We start from the raw sequence: 24,820 nt of genomic DNA, 5'->3' as shown, positions 1-24,820 counted from the left end.
CACGACTCTGGACTGATCATTATCAGAACGCAACAACAAAACACCACGTCGTACAAAAAGTCTCTCCTTGTGGGCAAAAAATCGGCGAACCAACGGATCCTCGATCCGAGACTTTGACAAGGGCCATTGCGTAGCAACAAAACGCAAAACAGTAGCAAGGACAGGGTCAGCAGCTGTGGCTGTAGCGACACGACGAAAATCAATCGGAAACGATTCGACCACGTCATCGGTTTCCGAATCAATGAACATGCAAGCAAGTTCGGAAGAATCGAATGCTTTATCCTCAGCAACAGGCAAACGGGACAACGCATCAGCGTTTCCGTGCTGAGCAGTGGACCGATACAAGATATCGTAGCGGTACTGCGAGAGAAAAATAGACCAGCGAATGAATTTCTGCGCTGTACGTGGAGGTACAGGCTTGGTCGGATGAAAAAGCGATGTCAAAGGTTTGTGGTCTGTGATGATGGTAAAGTGACGACCATACAAGAAATCATGGAACTTAGTAACACCAAACACGAGAGCTAAAGCTTCTTTCTCTATCTGTGAATAATTGCGTTGAGCAGACGAGAGCAATTTTGACGCAAAGGCAATAGGGCGATCATGCGATCCATCTTTGTGCGCAAGCACAGCACCGATCCCGAATTCCGATGCATCGACCATCAACAAAAGGGGTTTCTGGGGATCGAATGGCGTAAGGCAAGTATGTGAAAGCAACGCCGATTTCAACTGGCGAAAGGCGCGTTCGCATTCCGGCGTCCAGACGAACGGAACACCTTTACGGCGTAAGCGATGAAGCGGAGCTGAAATGGAAGAGGGATGGGGAACATATTTATGGTAGTAATTAATTTTCCCCAACACACTCTGTAGCTGTTTCAAGTTTTGTGGCGAAGGCAAGTCCTGTATGGCACGGAGGTGCTCTGGATTCGGATGTATTCCTTGGGCATTTATGACATGTCCCAGGTAGGGTAAGTCCCGAGCAAAAAACACACATTTGTCCTTCCTCAAGCGAAGACCATTCTGTCGCAAGACCTGAAATAATGTGCGGAGGTTGGCTAAATGTTCGGATTCGGTCTTTCCGGAGATCACAATATCGTCCAGATAGTTCGCTGCAGTAGGGACCGACGCACAAACAGTTTGTAAATATTGCTGAAACAATGCAGGGGCGGATGCACACCCGAATGGCAGTCTTTTGAAGCGGTACAAACCAAGATGCGTGTTAACCACCAAGACGCGCTGGGATTCTTCGTCCACAGGTATTTGCAAGTACGCATCTGCTAAGTCCAATTTCGAAAAATATTTTCCCGGGCACAGTTTGTCAAAAAGATCTGCCGGGCGGGGCAAAGGAAAAGTTGCAGTCACAAGTTGTGGATTCACAGTTGCCTTGAAGTCCACGTAAAGTCTCAATTTTCCGGAAGGTTTTGGCAAGATTACTAAGGGTGAGGCCCAGAGAGAAGCCTGCACACGTTCAATTACACCTTGAGATTCTAAATCGTATAATGTTCTTGCGACCTCATCACGCATTGCGTGGGGAACATTGCGCGCTCTGAAAAATTTCGGTTGCGCGTTCACTTTTAGTTCCAAATGTGCTTCATAGTTCTTAGCGCAACCAAGGCCCGGTGCAAAAACGTCTGCAATTTCATCACAAAGACGAGAAACACTGGCAGAAGGCACAGTCTGATTCACCGATAGGACCTGATCGACTATAGACATGTTAAACAATTGAAATAAATCTAAACCAAACAAGTTCACTGCAGTAGAAGAACGAAGAACGTAAAATGACAAGTTTCGTTTGTCCCTTGTATGTTGCAAGAAGGCTGCACTGTCCTAACACAGGGATCTGCTGTCCTAAATAACTATTGAGCTGAACATTTGCGGCACGCAACGGAGGTTTGCCCAGTTGTTTGTACGTGGCGTGATTGAGCAATGAAACTGCAGCTCCGGTATCGAGCTGGAATGGGATCACTTTGCCTTCAAAGTCTAAGTCTACAAAAAGTTTATTGTCCTGCTGACAAGAGCGACTGTCACGTGCAATTTGAACTGATACAGGTACAGAAGCACTTGCGACTTTACGGGAGTTCCGGCGACGTCGACGCACACTTTTTGTGGGACGAACACAGTCACTGTTAGATAAAGTGGCACCGGACGGGGTGGAATGAACTACATGAATGTCCATGGGCGAAGGTCCACGAGCCTGAGTGTCCTCGGTTCGATTCCGGCGCGAAGCAAAGGGCCTGGAATCGTTGTGATTGTCTGATCTTAGCTTTTTCTGGCAAACACTTTGAACATGTCCTTTCTTATGACAGTAAAAGCAAATAGCTTGGCGTGACGGGCAATTGTCACGCGAATGTCTAGTTGCACACCGCGGGCATGTATTTAGAACTGCATTGGCATGCTTACGCGGCACACGTGGCAGTGCGGACGTGCGCGAAGGCTGTTTACAGGTCCGCGCAGCGCGCCCGGCAGGCCGGTTAATGCGACACACTGCTGGCGAAGTTGCAAATGATTCCTGAGCAAAGTCAAGTGTGTCTTGCCTATCCAATATGTCTATCACTTGTTGAAGGGAGGGATTAACTAGTTTCAAAATCTGTTCCCGTATGCGAACATCAGAAACGTTCTGTGGTTCAAATGGCTCTGAGCACTATGGGACTCAACTGCTGTGGTTATCAGTCCCCTAGAACTTAGAACTACTTAAACCTAACTAACCTAAGGACATCACACACATCCATGCCCGAGGCAGGATTCGAACCTGCGACCGTAACAGTCCCACGGTTCCGGACTGCGCGCCTAGAACCGCGAGACCACCGCGGCCGGCCAAACGTTCTGTGCAATTGCATCACGCACCATAGTATCTGAATACGGAAGTCCACATTCACATGCAAAATCACAATCCCTAGTAAGTCCTTGCAAAGTTGCAACCCACTCCCTATTTGTCTGACCGGCCGTACGTTTTGTACGAAAGAACGTATACCGTTTTGCAACTACATTAACTGTTTCTTTGAAATAGGCATCTAAAGGAGACAAAATTTCTTCGTAGGACAGAGTTGCTATGTCGCGTCGGGGAAACAATTTCACTATCACACGGTAGGTGGACACACCGACACAAGAAAGCAAAAACGGCTGCCGCTCATTACCGTGAATTCTGTAGGCGGCGAGATGGAAGTCGAACTGTCGGGACCATTCCGGCCACGATTCCATGGTTGAGTCAAAATTACGGAAGGACGGTGCAACGGCGTGTTGTGGCTGCGGTAGCGATGAAGCGGCGGCTGCCGCATCGTGTTGCAGCGCACGTTGACCCTGGACGAGCTGTCCAAGGGCCTCCAATAACGCCTGCGTCTGCTGATTCTGCAAGCGAAAAAATTCGGACAGTACATCGGGCGAAGCCATGACACAAGTAAATGTAAGCAATCAGAAAGAACACTTTTCCCTCGTCGCCAATGATGTGTTGGTGAATGTGCCAACACCTTGTAGATAGAGGAGGCCGAAAATGCACGCTATCTAACGCAGACGGACGTGAATTCTGGAACAGGAGAAGTAGTGAATTCTAATAAGAAAAGTATGCAGCTCCTTTGGTACTTATGTTTTAATCCATCCTTTGTATACATCGTTCTTTATCAGACATCTGGAGATTGTGACGATACAAGTGCGACTCTTTAGATACAAGCTATCTAAGGCTAATGGCACCTTGCTAGGTCATAGACTTGAACTTAGCTGAAGGCTATTCTGTCTCTCGGCAAATGAGAGCAAAGGCTTCGTCCGTATAGTAGCTAGCAACGTCGTCGTACAACTGGGGCGAGTTCTAGTCAGTGTCTCGAAACCTGCCTTGTGGTGGTGCTCGGTCTGCGATCACACAGTGGCGACACGCGGGTCCGACTTGTACTACAGGACCGCGGCCAATTTAAGCTACCACCTAGCAAGTGTGGTGTCTAGCGGTGACACCACATTTCGAGGTACCGATATGTTTCGAGGTATCGAGGTACCGGTATGTTTCGAGGTATCGGTATGTTTCGAGGTTTCGGTATGTTTCGCGGTATCAGTATGTTTCGGGGTATCGGTATGTTTCGGGGTATCGGTATGTTTCGGGGTATCGGTATGTTTCGGGGTATCGGTATGTTTCGGGGTATCGGTATGTTTCGGGGTATCGGTATGTTTCGGGGTATCGGTATGTTTCGGGGTATTGGTATGTTTCGGGGTATCGGTATGTTTCACTTGCAGTCATTCACCTCGGTGGGACCTAGTCTGAGAGTAATCAATGGAAAAAGAAATCGGAATTTTATGTGACACTCAATATCGATTTATTTCGAGATATTGATTTATTTCGAGATGTCGGTTAATTTCGAGATGTCGGTATATTTCGAGATGTCGGTATATTTCGAGATATCGGTATATTTCGAGATATCGGTATATTTCGAGATTTCGGTATATTTCGATATTTCGATGTATCGATATACTACAATATATTGATAAATTTCGATATATCGATAAATTTCGAAATATCTATAAATTTCGATATTTCGGTAAATTTCGAGGTTTCGGTAAATTTCGAGCTATCGGTAAATTTCGAGGTATCGGTAAATTTCGAGGTATCGGTAAATTTCGATGTATCGGTAAATTTCGTTGTATCGGTAAATTTCGATATATCGGTAAATTTCGATGTATCGGTAAATTACAATGTATCGATAAATTTCGATGTATCGGTAACTTTCGATGTATCGGTAAATTTCGATGTATCGGTAAATTTCGATGTATCGGTAAATTTCGATGTATCGGTATATTTCATTGTATCAGTAAATTTCGATGTATCGGTAAATTTCGATGTATCGGTAAATTTCGATGTATCGATGTATTTCGAGGCCCAAGTCACACCATATGAATCACATAAGACACATTCTTACTGAACCACAAATGGTAGTACTGTACTGTGAAAGCAAAAACTGTAGTATGATAACTTAGGCATAATTGTAATTGGAAGTGTTGTGCTTTGTTCAGTATTATCTATCATACTTAATAATTTCATGAAATCTGTACAACATGGGATGAATAGTATAAACAGTTCATTGTACCTTTTTTAAATTTGTTATAGAAATGCTGTGAATTGTTCTCAATAAGTTCTTGCCCTTTGTCTTCAGGTATTTTATGTCCAGTAGATTGCTTACACCATATGTTGAAATGGTTTTCCAGAGCTGTCTGAGGTGCTGTGGTGTATGGTGATGAAGAATGGACTGGTAGTGGAGGGCTGGACTGGAGGCTTTGCCCTATGGCTGGTATTTGCCTTCTGGGCAGTGCTTACTGTGGTTATCTTGGTGCTTATGGAGGGACTATCTGCATTCCTCCACACATTGCGGCTTCACTGATGAGTGCCCTGTCCTTAAAGTAAATGTTCCACAAACGTTCAGTTAGTAGCCATGGCTATACAGCACAAGCGTAAATTTGTCATAAGCAGTTGAAAAGTGTCAGCATGAGTACTGCATTTTTGAAACAACAGCCCATTATTAAATTAGTTGAAATGTACAGTGAACAGCAGAAAGAATGGTGTCCCATCACTGTGTAATAGGGGCATTCAGTAGTAGATGAGCACTTACAAGGAGATATCCTCAGTGGTGAGATTGACTTTTTGTGAAACCATATGTATGATGATGTAGGTTATGATACCAGGTATTGCAGTCATTCACCTCGGTGGGACCTAGTCTGGGAGTAATCAATGGAAAAAGAAATCGGAATTTTATGTGACACTCAATATCGATTTATTTCGAGATATCGATTTATTTCGAGATATCGATTTATATCGAGGTATCGATTTATATCGAGGTGTCGATTAATATCAAGGTGTCGATTTATTCGACGTGTCTATTTAATTCGACATGTCGATTTATTTCGAGGTATCACGAAATTCATAGACATCTCGAGGTGTGTATCGAGATAACGATTGATTTCGAGATATCGATTTATTAGGTTTGTGACGCCATCGTTGCCTCCAGCCTTCTCGGGGTTCAGCGAGCGAAGCTGCACAGCGACTTCCTCCTCCGCTATCGGCTCGATAACGTCGCCTTCCTCCCTTGCGGCGCAGAAGGTTGGTAGTTGCTCGTGGACCCGCCGTATGTGGTCGTCGTCGATGGCGTCACCACCGGTGTGAAGTTTGCTGCAAATGCGTCAGCCAGGACGCTGGCTTTCGCGTCGGGGTCGCTGGCGAAGTCGCTCCCGACCTGTAAAGGCGTCATTCGCTGTCGCCGGCGTAGGAAGGACTTTACCACCCTCCAGGCACTGCCATCCTCAGGACTGAGGGTAGACACAAGGTCTTCCCATTCCTGTTTCCGGTGTTGCTCGACTGCTGCCTTAATTTCCCGTCTCATGCGGATTAAGCGCCACTTCGTGTCTTGTTTTGCGAGTGAGGTGCCATTCACGAAACAGTCGGTTCTTCCCCTTGATCGCGTCCAGGATGGGGTGCGGTAGCTGTCGCGAGAAGTCTCGTGGTCCTTAGCGACGTCTCGGCGTGGCTTCCTCCGCTGCTCGGAGTACTTTGGGTTTGGCGCGTCCTCGAGCAGTTCGAGGGCTTTCTTCTGAAAGCGCTCTGCGTCGAGCCTGCGATAGCTCGGACAGCTGTCTGGAAGAGAAGCTCCGGCCACGTCGAGGCCAAAAATGACCGGTACGTGGTCGTACCCGTGGTCTAGGGGTGGCGTCTTTGATTCATTATCAAAACGTCTTCGGTCCCAGGTTCGATCCCCGCCACTGCCTAAATTTTGATAAATAATCAGCATTGGCGGCCGAAGACTTCCGGCATAAGAAGTCAGCCTCATTCTGCCAACGGCCTTGTCAAAGAGGGCGGAGGAGTGGATAGAGGTTCAGGGCACTCTCTTGTCCTAGGGGTGGGTAATTGCCCCTAAAGGCGGAAGAATCAGCAATGATCAACGACATGAGGATGCAGAAGGCAATGGAAACCATTGCATTAAAGACGCGTAACGTGTATCCACAGGACATGTGGCCTGTAATTGAAGAAGTGTCATGATGATCTCTCCATTGGCAAAAGATTCCGGAATAGTCCCCCATTCGGATCTCTGGGAAGGGACTGCCAAGGGGGAGATTGCCATGAGAAAAAGATGGAATAATCTACGAAAGGATAACGTTCTAAGAGTCGGGGCGTGGAGTGTCAGAAGCTTGAACATGGCAGGGAAACTAGAAAATCTGAAAATGGAAATGCAAAGGATCAATCTAGATATAGTAGGGGTCAGTGAAGTGAAGTGGAAGGAAGACAAGGATTTCTGGTCAGATGAGTATCGGGTAATATCAACAGCAGCAGAAAATGGTATAACACATCTAGGATTCGTTATGAATAGGAAGGTAGGGCAGAGGGTGTGTTACTGTGAACAGTTCAGTGACCGGGTTGTTCTAATCAGAATCGACAGCAGACCAACACCGGTAACGATAGTTCAGGTATACATGCCGACGTTGCAAGCTGAAGATGAACAGATAGAGAAAGTGTATGAGGATATTGAAAGGATAAGGTAATGCAGTATGTAATAGTCATGGGCGACTGGAATGCAGTTGTAGGGGAAGGAATAGAAGAAAAGGTTACAGGAGAATATGGGCTTGGGACACGGAATGAAAGACTAATTGAGTTCTGTAACATGTTTCAGCTAGTAATAGCGAATACCCTGTTCAAGAATCACCAGAGGAGGAGGTATACTTGGGAAAGGCCGGGAGATACGGGAAGATTTCAATTAGATTACATCATGGTCAGATAGAGATTCCGAAATCAGATACTGGATTGTAAGGCGTACCCAGGAGCAGATATAGACTCAGATCACAATATAGTAGTGATGAAGAGTAGGCTGAAGTTAAAGACATTAGTCAGGAAGAATCAATACGCAAAGAAGTGGGATACGGAAGTACTAAGGAATGACGAGATACGTTTGAAGTTCTCTAACGCTATAGGTACGGCAATAAGAAATAGCGCAGTAGGCAGTACAGTTGAAGAGGAATGGACATCTCTAAAAAGGGCCATCACAGAAGTTGGAAAGGAAAACATAGGTACAAAGAAGGTAGCTGCGAAGAAACCATGGGTAATAGAAGAAATACTTCAGTTGATTGATGAAAGGAGGAAGTACAAACATGTTCCAGGAAAATCAGGAATACAGAAATACAAGTCGCTGAGGAATGAAATAAATAGGAAGTGCAGGGAAGCTAAGACGAAATGGCTGCAGGAAAAATGTGAAGACATCGAAAAAGATATGATTGTCGGAAGGACAGACTCAGCATACAGGAAAGTCAAAACAACCTTTGGTGACATTAAAAGCAACGGTGGTAACATTAAGAGTGCGACGGGAATTCCACTGTTAAATGCAGAGGAGAGAGCAGATAGGTGGAAAGAATACATTGAAAGCCTCTATGAGGGTGAAAATTTGTCTGATGTGATAGAAGAAGAAATAAGAGTCGATTTAGAAGAGATAGGGGATCCAGTATTAGAATCGGAATTTAAAAGAGCTTTGGAGCACTTACGGTCAAATAAGGCAGAAGGGATTGATAACATTCCATCAGAATTTCTAAAATCATTGGGGGAAGTGGCAACAAAACGACTATTCACGTTGGTGTGTAGAATATGAGTCTGGTGATATACCTTCTGACTTTCGGAAAAGCATCATCCACACAATTCCGAAGACGGCAAGAGCTGACAAGTGCGAGAATTATCGCACAATCAGCTTAACAGCTCATGCATCGAAGCTGCTTACAAGAATAATATACAGAAGAATGGAAAAGAAAATTGAGAAAGCGCTAGGTGACGATCAGTTTGGCTTTAGGAAAAGTAAAGGGACGAGAGAGGCAATTCTGACGTTACGGCTAATAGTGGAAGCAAGGCTAAAGAAAAATCAAGACACTTTCATAGGATTTGTCGACCTGGAAAAAGCGTTAGACAATATAAAATGGTGCAAGCTGTTCGAGATTCTGAAAACAGTAGGGGTAAGCTATAGGGAGAGACGTGTCATATGCAATATGTACAACAACCAAGAGGGAATAATAAGAGTGGACGATCAAGAACGAAGTGCTCGTATTAAGAAGGGTGTAAGACAAGGCTGTAGCCTTTCGCCCCTACTCTTCAATCTGTACATCGAGGAAGCAATGATGGAAATAAAAGAAAGGTTCAGGAGTGGAATTAAAATACAGGATGAAAGGATATCAATGATACGATTCGCTGATGACATTGCTATCCTGAGTGAAAGTGAAGAAGAATTAAATGATCTGCTGAACGGAATGAACAGTCTAATGAGTACACAGTATGGTTTGAGAGTAAATCGGAGAAAGACGAAGGTAATGAGCAGTAGTAGAAATGAGAACAGCGAGAAAATTAACATCAGGATTGATGGTCAATGAAGTTAAGGAATTCTGCTACCTAGGCAGTAAAATAACCAATGACGGACGGAGCAAGGAGGACATCAAAAGCAGACTCACTATGGCAAAAAAGGCATTTCTGGCCAAGAGAAGTCTACTAATATCAAATACCGGCCTTAATTTGAGGAAGAAATTTCTGAGGATGTACGTCTGGAGTACAGCATTGTATGGTAGTGAAACATGGACTGTGGGAAAGCCGGAACAAAAGAGAATCGAAACATTTGAGATGTGGTGCTATAGACGAATGTTGAAAATTAGGTGGACTGATAAGGTAAGGAATGAGGAGGTTCTACGCAGAATCGGAGAGGAAAGGAATATGTGGAAAACACTGATAAGGAGGAGGGACAAGATGAAAGGACATCTGCTAAGACATGAGGGAATGACTTCCATGGTACTAGAGGGAGCTGTAGAGGGCAAAAACTGTAGAGGAAGACAGAGATTGGAATACGTCAAGCAAATAATTGAGGACGTAGGATGCAAGTGCTACTCTGAGATGAAGAGGTTAGCCCAGGAAAGGAATTCGTGGCGGGCCGCATCAAACCGTCAGTAGACTGATGACCAAAATAAAAAACGTGGTCGGAGGAGATGACGTTACGCGTCGCGCTCGATGCCATTCAGAAGAGCAATATCGAGCACTTCCAGTTGTCCCCGAGCAGGGAGAATTTTATTTATTTATTTATTTATTGTTTTTTGCATGTTTCATTCCAGTCCCTTATGGGGAGAGGCGGGCCTAATGCCATTTTGACGCCTTAGCTTATCTTATTTGATTCTGTTTGGACACTCTTTATTTCCAACATTGGGTGGATTTCTTATGTACTATTCTGACATGGTATTCCTATTTCCTATTTGTATTCTATTGATTTCTAATTCTTTACTGTTGTTTCTACTGTCTGGTAGCCTAATGTTTTTTTGTTTTTTTTGTTTTTTGTTTTTTTGTTTTTTTGTTTTTTTGTTGGTCTGTCTGCTCATTGTCAGTGCTATATATGTCCGTCAGTAAATCCCGTGGAGTGTCCTCTGCGGCCGTCATAGAAGGGTCTTGTGTCCGCTTGTGGTGCGACTCCTTCATGGAGTTAAGTAATGGTTGCCCTGCCTCGCTCAGTTGAAAACCTGTGTCTCGGTTTATGAGATTGTCCGTTACGCGAATTTCAATGGCCTCCTTGAAGATGTTGTCCCAGCAGAAACTGGTAGGGGCAAGAATCTTGGTCTCTTCGTATTTCGCTTTACGAGGTGCATTCAAGTTCTAAGGCCACCGATTTTTTTTCTAATTAACTACTCACCCGAAATCAATGAAACTGGCGTTACTTCTCGACGTAATCGCCCTGCAGACGCACACATTTTTCACAACGCTGACGCCATGATTCCATGGCAGCGGCGAAGGCTTCTTTAGGAGTCTGTTTTGACCCCTGGAAAATCGCTGAGGCAATAGCAGCACGGCTGGTGAATGTGCGGCCACGGAGAGTGTCTTTCACTGTTGGAAAAAGCCAAAAGTCACTAGGAGCCAGTTCAGGTGAGTAGGGAGCATGAGGAATCACTTCAAAGTTGTTATCACGAAGAAACTGTTGCGTAACGTTAGCTCGATGTGCGGGTGCGTTGTCTTGGTGAAACAGCACATGCGCAGCCCTTCCCGTACGTTTTTGTTGAAGTGCAGGAAGGAATTTGTTCTTCAAATCATTTTCGTAGGATGCACCTGTTACCGTAGTGCCCTTTGGAACGCAATGGGTAAGGATTACGCCCTCGCTGTCCCAGAACGTGCACACCATCCTTTTTTCAGCACTGGCGGTTACCCGAAGTTTTTTTGGTGGCGGTGAATCTGTGTGCTTCCATTGAGCTGACTGGCGCTTTGTTTATGGATTGAAAAGTGGCATCCACGTCTCATCCATTGTCACAACCGACGAAAAGAAAGTCCCATTCATGCTGTCGTTGCGCGTCAACATTGCTTGGCATCATGCCACACGGGCAGCCGTGTGGTCGTCCGTCAGCATTCGTGGCACCCACCTGGATGACACTCTTCGCATTTTCAGGTCGTCATGCAGGATTGTGTGCACAGAACCCACAGAAATGCCAACTCTGGAGACGATATGTTCAACAGTCATTCGGCGATCCCCATAAACAATTCTCTCCACTTTCTCGATCATGTCGTCAGACCGGCTTGTGCGAGCCCGAGGTTGTTTCAGTTTGTTGTCACACGATGTTCTGCCTTCATTAAACTGTCGCACCCACGAACGCACTTTCGACACATCCATAACTCCATCACCACATGTCTCCTTCAACTGTCGATGAATTTCAATTGGTTTCACACCACCCAAATTCAGAAAACGAATGATTGCACGCTGTTCAAGTAAAAAAACGTCGCCATTTTAAGTATTTAAAACAGTTCTCATTCTCGCCGCTGGTGGTAAAATTCCGTCTGCCGTACGGTGCTGCCATCTCTGGGACGTATTGCCAATGAACACGGCCTCATTTTAAAACAATGCGCATGTTTCTATCTCTTTCCAGTCCGGAGAAAAAAAATCGGAGGCCTTAGAACTTGAATGCACCTCGTATGTCCCGTTTCCGAGCAGTGTTCTGCCAGTGCCGATTTGGTGGGCTGGCCTAGGCGCGAGTGGCGTTGGACTGTTTGACCGATGTAGGATTCGCCGCAACCACATGGAATATTATATACGCTCGCTTTCCTGAGGCCAAATCCGTCTTTCACTGTCCCCAGTAGGGCCCGTATCTCAGATGGTGGTAGGAAGACCGTGTCAGTTTTGTGTTGATTTAGCAGTCTCCCAATTTTTGATGTCGCGTTGCCTGCATACAGTAGAAGGGTAAGGCTTGTTTCCTCATCTTTAGACTGTTCTTCATCTGGGTTTCTGCAGTGTTTCCGTCGTCTGAGGGCTGAGGGCTGTCTGAATCTGTCGTTCGCTATATCCGTGCTTGTGAAACTCATTTTCTAGGTGTTTGAGTTCTTTGTGCAGACTTTGTTCGTCCGATATCGAGTATGCCCTATGAACCAGTTTGTTGAGCATCCCGTTGAGTTGTGCAGGATGGTGGAAACTCGAGGCATGTAGATATAGGTCCATATGTGTAGGCTTACGGTACACGCTATGACCCGGAGTGCCATTTGATCTCCAAGTACATCAAGAAAGGGCAATTTCCCTTTCTTCTCGATCTCCATGGTGAACTGTATGTTGTCGTGGACGGAATTTAGATGCCCTAAAAACGTCAGTAGGTGATCAGGTCCGTGGGGCCAGATGACAAACGTGTCGTCTACGTATCGGTAGAAACACACGGGTTTCCGTTCGTCCGCTTGAGGTGTCTCTTCTTCGAAACTCTCCATAAATAAGTCGGCTACCACTGGTGAGAGAGGGCTCCCCATAGACACACCGTAGGTTTGCTCATAGCATTGGCCGTTGAAGACGAAGTAGGTGGATGTAAGTACGTGCCTCAACAGTTGTGTGCAAAGAAGGGTAGCTCGTTTCGTGTTATTGAGCAATACGGGTGAGAGTGTCACTGATATGATACGCGAGTTGGGGTGGCAGTCACTGAAACAAAGACGGTCTTCTTTGCGGCGAGATCTACTTACGAAATTTCAATCACCAACTTTCTCTTCTGAATGCAAAAATATTTTGTTGAAACCCTTCTACGAAGGGAGAAACGATCATCATAATAAAATAAGAAAAATCAGAGCTCGAATGGAAAGATTTAGGTGTTCCTTTTTCCCATGCGCCATTCGAGAGTGGAATGATAGAGAAGTAGTATGAAAATGGTTCGATGAATCCTCTGACAGCCACTTAAGTGTGAATTGCAGAGTAACCATGTAGATGTAGAACAAGTCTGTTACTGATGAAGCTTGAACGTGGCAGGGAAGACAGAAAATCTGAAAAGGGAAATGCAAAGTTTCAGTCTAGATATAGTAGGGATGAGTAAAGTGAAGTGGAAAGAAGACAAGGATTTCTGGTCTGATGAGTATAGGGTAATATCAACAGCAGCAGAAAATGCTATAACGGGAGTAGGAGTCGTTATGAATAGGATGGTAGGGCAGGAAGTGTTACGGTGAACGATTCAGTGATAGGGATATTCTTATCCGAATCTACAGTAAACCAACACCGACAACGATAGTTCAGGGATACATGCCGACGATGAAGACGAAGATATAGAGAAAGTATATGAGGATATTGAAAGGGTAACGTAGTACGTAAAGGGAGGTAAAATCTAATGGTCATGGGAGACTGGGATGCAGTTGTAGGGGAAGGAGTAGAAGAAAGGGTTATAGGAAAATATGGGCTTGGGACAAGGAACGAGAGAGGAGAAAGACTAACTGTTTTTTGCAATAAATTTCAGCTAGTTATAGCGAGTACTCTGTTCAAGAATCACAAGGAGAGGAGCTATGCTTGAAAAAGGCCGGGCGATACGGGAAGATTTCAGTTACATTACATCGTGGTCAGACAGAGATTCCAACAACAGATGCTGGTTTGTAAGGCGTACCCAGGAGCAGGTACAGACTCAGATCACAGTACGCTAGGGATGAAGAGTAGACTGAAATTTAAGACATTAGACAGGAAGAATCAATACGCAAAGAAGTGGGATACGGAAGTACTAAGGAATGACGAGATATGCTTGAAGTTCGCTAAGGTAATGCTATAGATACAGTACAATCGAAGTCGGATGGACGTCTCTAAAAAGGGCAATCACGGAAGTTGGAAAGAAAAACATAGATAGAAAAAAGGTAACTGTGAAGAAACCAAGGCTAACAGAAGAAATACTTCAGTTGATCGATGAAAGAAAGAAGTACAAAAATGTTCAGGGAAATTCAGGAATACAGAAATACAAGTCGCTGAAGAATGAAATTAATAGTATGTACAGGGAAGCTGAGAGGATATGGCTGAATGAAAAATGTGAGGAAATTGAAAAAGAAATGACTGCCGGAAGGACTAACTCAGAGCATAGAAAAGTCAAATTACCTTAGGTGAAAGTAAAAGCAAGGGTGGTAAGATAGTGCAACGAGAATTCGACTGTTAAATGCAGAGGAGTGAGCGGATGGATAGAAAGAGCACATTGAAGGCCTCCATGAGGGGAAGATTTGTCTGATGTGATAAAAGAAGAAACAGGAGTCGACTTAGAACAGATAGGAGATCCAGTACAAGAATCAAGTTTTAAAACAGCTTCGGAACTCTTTAAGATCAAATAAGGCAGGAGCTATCGATAACATTCCATTAGAATTTCTAAAATCATTGGGGAAAGAGTCAACAAAACGAGTATTCAAATTGGTGTGTAGAATGTATGTGTCTGCGACATACCATCTGACTTTCGGAAAACTATCATCCACACAATTCCGAGGACTACAAGACCGCACAAGTGCGAACATTATCGTACAATCAGCTTAACAGCTCGTCCGTCCAAGCTGCTGATGATAATAATATACAGAAGATAGGGAAAGAAAACTGAGGATGTGTTGCATGACGATCAGTTTGGCTTTAGGAAACATAAAGACACCTGAGAGGCAATTCCGACGTTGCGGTTGACAGTGGTGGCGAGACTGAAGAAAGATCAAGACACGTTTAAAGGATATGTCGACGTGGAGAAAACTTTCGACTGTGTAAAATGGTGCAAGGTGTTCGAAATGCTGGGAAAAATAGGGGTAAGCTAATGGGAGAGACGGGTAATACACAACTCGTACAAGAGCCAAGAGGGACTAATAACAGTGGACGACCAAGGATGAAGTGATCGGATTAAGAAGGCTGTAAGGCAGGGACGTAGTCTTTCCCCCCTGCTCTTCAATCTCTACATCGAGGAAGCAATGATGGAAATAAAAGAAAGGTTCAGGAGTGAAACAAAAATTCAAATTTAAAGGATACCAACGATACGACTCGCTGACGACGTTGGTACCCTGAGTGAAACTCAAGAAGAATTACAGGATCTGCTGAATGGAATGAACAGTCTAATGAGTACAGAATATGGATTGAGAGTAAATCGAAGCAGAAGTGGAAGAAATGAGAAAAGTGGGAAACATGACATCAGGATTGATGGCCAGGAAGTACATGGAGTTAAGGAATTACGCTAGCTAGTCAGCAAAATAACCAATGACGGACGGAGCAAGAACATCGAAAGCAGACTAGCACTGACAAATAGGGCATTCCTGGCCAAAAGAAGTTTACTAGTATCAAACATAGGCCTTAATTTGCGGAAGAAATTTCTGAGACTGTGCGTTTGGAGCCCAGCGTTGTGCAGTAGTGAAACATGGACTGTGGGAAAACCAGAACAGAAGAGATTCGAAGCATTTGAGATGTGGTGCTACAGACGAATGTTGAAAATTAGGTGGACTGATAACGTAAGGAATGAGGAGGTTCTGCGCAAAATGGGAAAGGAATTTATGGAAACACTGACAAGAAGGAATTTATGGAAACACTGATAAGGAGAAGGGACAGGACAATAGGACATCTGTCAAGACATCAGGAATGACTTCCACTGTAGTAGAGGGAGCTGTAGAGGACAAAAACTGTAGACAGAGATTGCAGTAAATCCTGAAAATAACTGCGGACGTAGGTTCCAAGTGCTGCTCTGACATTGGCAGGCCACGACGTTTGGAACGCGGATTTACTTCAAACTTCGCACACTCGGAGTACTCCATTAGGACAACAAAATGTGTAACCAGTAGCGCGTACTTCTCAAGCGTTACTGAGAAAATCGCAAGATAATTTCGGTCGTCAAGTACATACCTGTGTGTGGCCGTTTTTACCATGAAGCGGCGGCAGCCGAGTGGGTAGCGTTCAAGCCCCGTAATCACTGGATCGCTGGATCGAGTCCCGTTCGTCATTTTTTTTATTTCTAGCACAATTTTCTTTACTAGTTACAATTGATATAATCGGAAAAATACATGTAATCGGATGAACTTTTATTAAATTTACAATGTTATTTGGCATTAACAAATTTTTATTATCACAAATAATATAATATTCATAACTATCGACTAGTAAACGACCAAACGCATAAAGTGATACCGAAAATATGTGCTTGTCCGTGTCTTCAAAACTGTTCGTATTTAATCGAAAATTGCCTCTTGAAGACGCTATTAAAATACACTCGATACTGCATGATCGGTTATCAGCGCCGATATTTGAGGAAATGCTGCGTTATGCACGGTTTTCTTCCAAATTCTTGGCCGAAAGAGAGGTTTTTGAAAATTTTAACGAGGTTTGTTTTTCCACGTAAAATCTCAAAAGACCTTGCGTATGCGGAAACAGCATTTATTCAATGCAGCTGGTGCCGTTTAACTTTGTTTTCCATGTTTTTACGAAAAATACCATTCTGCCATTGTACTCGTAATGTCGAAAGCGACGATTAATTGTACATCTTTCGAAAGCCGTCTGTGCTGGTCAAATCTTGGAGGTAACAAGTAGTTTCGGGCTCCTTCCAGGTATAAGTGATTGCTCAAATCACGGACAAGCAGACATTTTCAGTATCACTTTATGCGTTTGGTCGTTTACTTGTCGATAGTTATGAATATTATACACTCCTGGAAATGGAAAAAAGAACACATTGACACCGGTGTGTCAGACCCACCATACTTGCTCCGGACACTGCGAGAGGGCTGTACAAGCAATGATCACACGCACGGCACAGCGGACACACCAGGAACCGCGGTGTTGGCCGTCGAATGGCGCTAGCTGCGCTGCATTTGTGCACCGCCGCCGTCAGTGTCAGCCAGTTTGCCGTGGCATACGGAGCTCCATCGCAGTCTTTAACACTGGTAGCATGCCGCGACAGCGTGGACGTGAACCGTATGTGCAGTTGACGGACTTTGAGCGAGGGCGTATAGTGGGCATGCGGGAGGCCGGGTGGACGTACCGCCGAATTGCTCAACACGTGGGGCGTGAGGTCTCCACAGTACATCGATGTTGTCGCCAGTGGTCGGCGGAAGGTGCACGTGCCCGTCGACCTGGGACCGGACCGCAGCGACGCACGGATGCACGCCAAGACCGTAGGATCCTACGCAGTGCCGTAGGGGACCGCACCGCCACTTCCCAGCAAATTAGGGACACTGTTGCTCCTGGGGTATCGGCGAGGACCATTCGCAACCGTCTCCATGAAGCTGGGCTACGGTCCCGCACACCGTTAGGCCGTCTTCCGCTCACGCCCCAACATCGTGCAGCCCGCCTCCAGTGGTGTCGCGACAGGCGTGAATGGAGGGACGAATGGAGACGTGTCGTCTTCAGCGATGAGAGTCGCTTCTGCCTTGGTGCCAATGATGGTCGTATGCGTGTTTGGCGCCGTGCAGGTGAGCGCCACAATCAGGACTGCATACGACCGAGGCACACAGGGCCAACACCCGGCATCATGGTGTGGGGAGCGATCTCCTACACTGGCCGTACACCACTGGTGATCGTCGAGGGGACACTGAATAGTGCACGGTACATCCAAACCGTCATCGAACCCATCGTTCTACCATTCCTAGACCGGCAAGGGAACTTGCTGTTCCAACAGGACAATGCACGTCCGCATGTATCCCGTGCCACCCAACGTGCTCTAGAAGGTGTAAGTCAACTACCCTGGCCAGCAACATCTCCGGATCTGTCCCCCATTGAGCATGTTTGGGACTGGATGAAGCGTCGTCCCCTTCCTGGGACAATGAATTCACGGTGTTCTTATTTCAATTTCCAGGAGTGTATTACTTGTGATAATAAACATTTGTAGACTGCCAAATAACATTGTAAATTTAATAAAAGTTCATCCGATTACACGTATTTTTCCCATTATATCAATTGTAACGCAAATAATAAAGAAAACGAAAGTGTTAGAAATAAAAAAAACTGACGAACGGGACTCGATCCAGCGATCAGGGGCTTGAACGCTACCCACTCGCCTGCCGCCGCTTCATGGTAAAAACGGCCACACACAGGTATATACATGACGACCGAAATTATCTTGAGATTTTCTCAGTAACGCTTGAGAAGTACACGCTACCGCTTACACATTTTGTTGTCCTAATGGAGTGCTACGAGTGTGAGAAGTTTGAAGTAAATCCGCGTTCGAAACGTCGTGGCCTCCCCTTGTGAGATGAAGAGGTAGGCACAGGAGAGGAGTTCCTGTTGGGTCGCATCAAATCAGTGAGAAGAGTGATGACAAAAAAAATCAGTGCTATATGTGAATATTGCAGTCAAAATGTGCCGCGAACACAGATAGTAGTGAAGAAGTAATAAAATAAAGTGTTATGGTTTAGGCGCCAGTTTTCCTGAATGAACAACGAAAATTAAGTAAGCGACGAACATCTTTCATCTTTTTGTGGGGGATGTCAGCGAGGAGAAGTTTCGTAGTTTGAAATCACGTGTAAAGTCTGCAAAAAGTCACTAGTGCTCTCATTCACAGATGCTGGATGAATGAAGTATGGCTACTTCCGCGTCATGAGGTACACTTCTTTTCTCCCGCACCCGAAACCCTTTGGTTTTTAGAAATATATAAGATAGCCTGTTTTAATTCACGGTACAAACAACCCTCATTGCAAATTTTATCTATACACTTGCAGCCGTTTCAGCGTGAAGGGGTAACAGACATAGTACAACGCACAAAAACTTTCACTTTTATAAGGAAGATATAGAGTGACAATTATTGAACTATGTGAAAAAAAACTAAATTAGTTACTAACTACGGCGTACATACACTTCATTCAACATGTAAACGTCACTACCCCTTTTCGGATGTAGGCTGTGACATGTTCGATATGCGTGCCATCATTGGCGATTATGTGACGCAGCCGAAAAGCGAAATTCTACACTAGCCGGTGAAGTGTCGGAACATCGACGCTGTCGATGACCTGCTGAATGCCTGTTTTCAGCTCAGCATTGGTTTTGGGGTTATTGCTGTACGTATTGTCTTTAATATAGCCTCACAAAGATTGGTCGCGTGTCTTCAGATCCAGATATGGCGGCCAATCGAGACCCATGCCAGTGGCCTCTGGGTGCCCCAGAACACGAATGCGGTCATCAAACTGCTCCTCCAGGGCATCAAACACTATCCTGCTTCTATGGCGGTCGAGTTCCGCCTTTCATGAAGCACATATTCTCAAAATCAGGATGACTTTGGAAAATGGGGATGAAACCATTTTCCACGACCTTCACGTACCGTTCGGTAGTTACCGTGCCATCAAGGTAAATATCGCACCGATTATTCCGTGATTGGATATTGCACACCAGACAGTCACCCGTTGAGCGTGAAGAGACTTCTCGGTCGCGAAATGCGGATTCTCAGTCCCCCAAATGCGCCAGTTTTGCTAGTTGACGAACCCTCAAAAATGAAGGTGGGCTTCGTCGCTAAACCAAACTATGCCAGCGCATACTATCTCCCAGAGTGCCGCGTGGCCAGCAGTTTGAACATCCTAACACAAACCGTAATGACGATTTTATTGCGCGCATTTCAATAATATTGTCTCCCTGTATAAGATAACAGGCATAGCGTCAATCACAGGGATGAACAAATTTATTGTTACAATGAGCGGAGTTACCTACAAGCTCTCTCAGTTGGGGAATCGGTGTTAAAGAAGGTCAAGCCTCGCAATTCTTATGTCGGAAACTAAATCTTCACTTCTGGGTATCACCCGTTTATCCCTTAGTGGCTTTCTCTGTCGTCCTAAAAACGTGTGGCAGATGTACGCGTAAAACGAAGGAATATTTTTCTGTAACGACTGTGCGCTTGCAGGTTGTTACTGTGACAGGAAAAAAGGATAAGCACGGAAGTCGTCGTTCTTCCTGTGGTTTTCCCATCCTGCGGAAAGACTTCCGCTACGAGAATCCTTATAGTGGGCCCGCGGTGCCTGCGATGCTCACTGCGTGTGATTCCCTCTCGGTCTCAACAACAGCTGACAATGCATCCAGTGGGGGTAGCTGCTCCGTTGCTGGTTTTGCTGGTGGCGAACGGCACTACGGTGCTCGACTGTGTCTGCAATAAGATCTCCACATACAACTTCGAGGGCTACGGTGCAGACTGGATATATAACGCCTACTGTGGAGAATTCAGTGAGTACTTTCTCGTATAGCACTGATTCACACTACTTCAATCACCGTCCAGTTTTGAAGTACTCAGACTAGGCTTTGCTTGCATACATCGTTATCAAACAAGATAAAACATTCACAGTCTGACAGCAAATGACTGTGACACTCACTACACATCAATCGACTTTGTCCAGCCTTTCGCGTGTGACCAGATCGTACGAAGTGCGGTTTGGAAGGCTGAAAATAATCAGTCTACATCTCTTCATTGAGCCCAAGACGTTTTCGAAATGTGTGAGAGTGCGTGTTAGACAGAGGTTGTGGAATGTGATGGGTAGGATGCATAATACTTTTTCGATGGTTTTCAACCATTGTTTCGTCCAACGTAATTCATTTTATGTTAACATCGACCACCTTATTCTCTTTTGCTCACCGCGTACTTACATCCTATGAATGCACTCTTATTTGCCCAGTATGTATAAGCTATTACTTTGATTTTGTTAAAGACCTTTTGATACCATAACTTTGAACTCATAGTCCTACACATAATATATTAGCTTGTGATGCTACACTACTGGCCATTAAAATTGCTACACCACGAAGCTGACGTGTTACAGACGCGAAATTTAACCGACAGGAAGAAGATGCTGTGATATGCAAATGATTAGCTTTACAGAGCATTGACACAAGGTTGGCGCCGGTGGCTACACCTACAACGTGCTGACATCAGGAAAGTTTCCAACCGATTTCTGATACACAAACAGCAGTTGATCGGCGTTGCCTGGTGAAACGTTGTAGTGATGCCTCGTGTAAGGAGGAGAAATGTGTACCATCGCGTTACCGACTTTGATAAAGGTCGGATTGTAGCCTATCGTGATTGCGGTTTTATTATATCGCGGCATTGCTGCTCGCTTTGGTCGAGATCTAATGACTGTTAACAGAATATGGAATCGGTGGGTTCAGGAGGGTAATACGGAACGCCGCATGGCTGTAACGGATCGTGCATTCACGTCTCCATCCCTGAGTCAACAGACGGGGACGTTTGCAAGTCAACAACCATCTGCACGAACTGACGTTTGAAGCAGCATGGACTATCAGCTCGGAGACCATGGCTGCGGTTACACTTGGCGCTGCATCACAGGCAGGAGCGCCTGCGATGGTGTACTCAACGACGAACCTGGGTGCACGAATGGCAAAACGTCATTTTTTCCGATGAATCCAGGTTCTGTTTACAGCATCATGGTGGTCGCACCCGTGTTTGGCGACATCGCGCTGAATGCACATTGCGAGCGTGTGTTCGTCATCGCCATACTGGCGTATCATCCGGCGTGATGGTATGGAGTGCCATTGGTTACACGTCTCGGTCACCTCTTGTGCGCATTGACGACACTTTGGACAGTGGACGTTACATTTCAGATGTGTTACGACCCGTAGCTCTACCCTTCATTCGATCCCTGCGAAACCCTACATTTCAGCAGGACAATGCACGACCGCATGTTGCAGGTCCTGTACGGGCCTTTCTGGATACAGAAAATGTTCGACTGCTGCCCTGACCAGCACATTCTCCAGATCTCTCACCAATTGAAAACGTCTGGTCATTGGTGGCCGTGCAACTGGCTCGTCATAATACGCCAATCAGTACTCTTGATGAACTGTGGTATCGTGTTGAAGCTGCATGGGCAGCTGTACCTGCACACGGCATCCAATCTCTGTTTGACTCAATGCCTAGGCGTATCAAGGCCGTTATTACGGCCAGAGGTGGTTGTTCAGGGCACTGATATCTCAGAATCTATGCACCCAAATTGCGTGAAAATGTAATCACATGTCAGTTCTGGTATAATATATTTGTCCAATGAATACCCGTTTATCAACTGCATTTCTTCCTGGTGTAGCAATTTTAATGGCCAGTACTGTACTGTCATACTTAGTCCTGTTACATACAAGTTAAGTTTCCAAATCACTATATGCAACTTGGATATAGATGACTTTTGCAATACAGATGGTCAACGTTATACCAATCAGAGAATGATTAGTTTACGTGTAACAGTTAAGAAAGGCACGTAGCCAAAGTATCACACTAACTTTCGTGCCTTGTCACTGCATATCCATTCCTGATACTTCGACGCTTAAGACTTAGAAATTCACCACGACATTTAGTGACGTTCAATACTATGGTTTAATTAATATTCCTTACGGTATATATAGTTCTCGTTCCAACATAACTGACAATATGGTAGACAAACATACCAACGGTGCTGGCACACATTGCCTTTTCTTTCTACCCATAGGCATTAAGACTTATGCCCGCCTTTAATTCAAGCTGGCCGATGCTATTTCATGAGATCTTGACGCCAATTTAAGCTAACTTTAATATTTATGGAATACAGTTTAAAGTATTCTTCCCTAGGCAGTTAACGTTGACCTTGTTGCTCTAAAGAATCTTTTTTATGAGAACTATAGCGTTTCCCGCTTAGTCACGCTATATACAGTGTAACCTTTGAGATATTATTCCCATCAAAGGTTAGTTTGCAGACAATATTCTGTAAATGCTTGACCTATGTCGGTCAGCAGCACGTAAGCGTGATGATGGGGGCGTTGTAGGCCCAGTCACACCCTACTTTAAATACTAGGTTCTGATTTATGCTATTAACATACGTGAGACATTTACACTTTGCTCGCTATTAGACCATATCCGTAATTTATGTTCCCGTTCAATAGGGAAGAATATAGCTTATGTTCATAGTATTAGCTTGACCTTTATCGGTCAATAGTACATAAGTGTGTTAGCAGTTGCGTTGTACGTCCTGACACACCCTATGAAACTTCCTGGCAGATTAAAACTGTGTGCCGGACCGAGACTCGAACTCGGGACCTTTGCCTTTCGCGGACAAGTGCTCTCCTGGGCAGGAGAGCTTCTGTAAAGTTTGGAAGGTAGGAGACGAGGTACTGGCAGAAGTGAAGCTGTGAAGAGGGTGCGTGAGGCGAGCTTGGGTAGCTCAGTTGGTAGAACACTTGTCCGCGAAAGGCAGAGGTCCCGAGTTCGAGTCTCGGCCCGGCACACAGTTTTAATCTGCCAGGAAGTTTCATATCAGCGCACACTGCGCTGCAGAGTGAAAAGCTCATTCTGACACACCCTACTTTAAATATTAGGTCCTTATTTCTTGGTAGTCTATGTGAGAATTCCAGGACGCTCACAATAATCTTCATCGTAAATAGTTAATAGCCTTGTAGGCAACATCCTAAATAGGTAATATCTGATACACTAGAGTGTGTATTTCGACAATTAGCGTGGCATAACCTATTTGAAAACTTAGGGTCTTGAACCCACTGCTAACTAATAATCAATCTTTTCCCTTAAGAGTTTTGTTCCACGTCACCCTTGTGACTACATACAGTGGACGCTCGTACGTATTATATTTATAGTTAGTGTATGTTTGGTTAAGTTATTACAGATTTCCTAAACACAACGTTGACCACCTGTGTATAAAACCATAAATTATGCCCTAAGCTTTACACACCCAGTCAGCCATTAATGCGTAGTAATGTAGTGCCATAATATAAAAACCTTAGTCAAATTTCGCGTTAACAAAGTGACGTATTACTCCATGTATAATGGAAATTATTTTATTTGCACCTTCTCCTAACCCTGAGAAGTTCTCGCGTTACTGACATATAACCTTGTTCATCCCCCGCATGAGATCGTGCGGAACCATACCAACATAGCGGTGATCATATGTGGTTTTTAATCTAACAAGCTGAACGTAACGTCTAAGTAAATTTCGTATCAGTTAATAAGGTAGGATTCTATCTACTTAGTGCCTTGTTCCCTCACAAATTTCTACATATACATCTACTTCTACGTGATGACTGTGCTATTGACAATAAAGTGCCTGGCAGAGGGTTCAGTGAACCACCTTGAAGCTGTCTCTCTACTGTTCCACTTTCGAACGGCACGCGGGAAAAACGAGCACTTAAATTTTTCTGTGCGAGCCCTTATTTCTCGTATTTTATCGTGTTGATCATTTATCCCTATGTAGGTGGGTGGCAACAGAATGTTTTCGCAATCGGAGGAGAAAACTGGTGATTCAAATTTCATCAAATTTCATGAGAAGATCCCGTCGCAGCGAAAAACACCTTAGTTTTAATGATTGCCACTCCAAGTCACGTATCATGTCTATGGCACTATCTCCCCTATTTCACGATAATACAAAACGAGCTGCCCTTCTTTGTACTTTTTCGATGTCATCAGTCAGTCCCACCTGATGCCGATCCCACACCGCACAGCAGTACTCCAGAATAGGGCGGACAAGCGTGGTGTAAGCAGTCTCTTTAGTAGACCTGTTCCACCTTCTAAGTGTTCTGCCAATGAATCGCAGTCTTTGGTTTGCTCTACCCATAATATTATCTATGTGATCGTTCCAATTTAGGTATTTGTAATTGTAATCCCAAAGTATTTAGCTGAATTTACAGCGTTCAGATTT

At 44.8% G+C, this 24,820-nt stretch overlaps 1 protein-coding gene across 1 annotated transcript in view; it reads left to right on the top strand.

Moving 5' to 3' along the window:
- Positions 1 to 20,190: 20,190 nt before the first annotated feature.
- Positions 20,191 to 24,820, top strand: part of LOC126210113 (uncharacterized) — an 86,184-nt gene continuing 81,554 nt past the window's right edge. The window contains exon 1 of the mRNA XM_049939257.1: positions 20,191 to 20,366. Within this exon, the coding sequence (XP_049795214.1) occupies positions 20,216 to 20,366 (151 nt within the window). The 5' untranslated portion in view covers positions 20,191 to 20,215. The remainder of the gene's footprint in view (positions 20,367 to 24,820) is intronic.

This window comes from Schistocerca nitens, chromosome 10, assembly GCF_023898315.1.
Source record: "Schistocerca nitens isolate TAMUIC-IGC-003100 chromosome 10, iqSchNite1.1, whole genome shotgun sequence".
Taxonomy (NCBI): Eukaryota; Metazoa; Arthropoda; class Insecta; order Orthoptera; family Acrididae; genus Schistocerca; species Schistocerca nitens.
The sequence above is the reverse complement of the archived record's forward strand: the minus strand, read 5'-3'. Positions and strand labels throughout refer to the sequence as shown.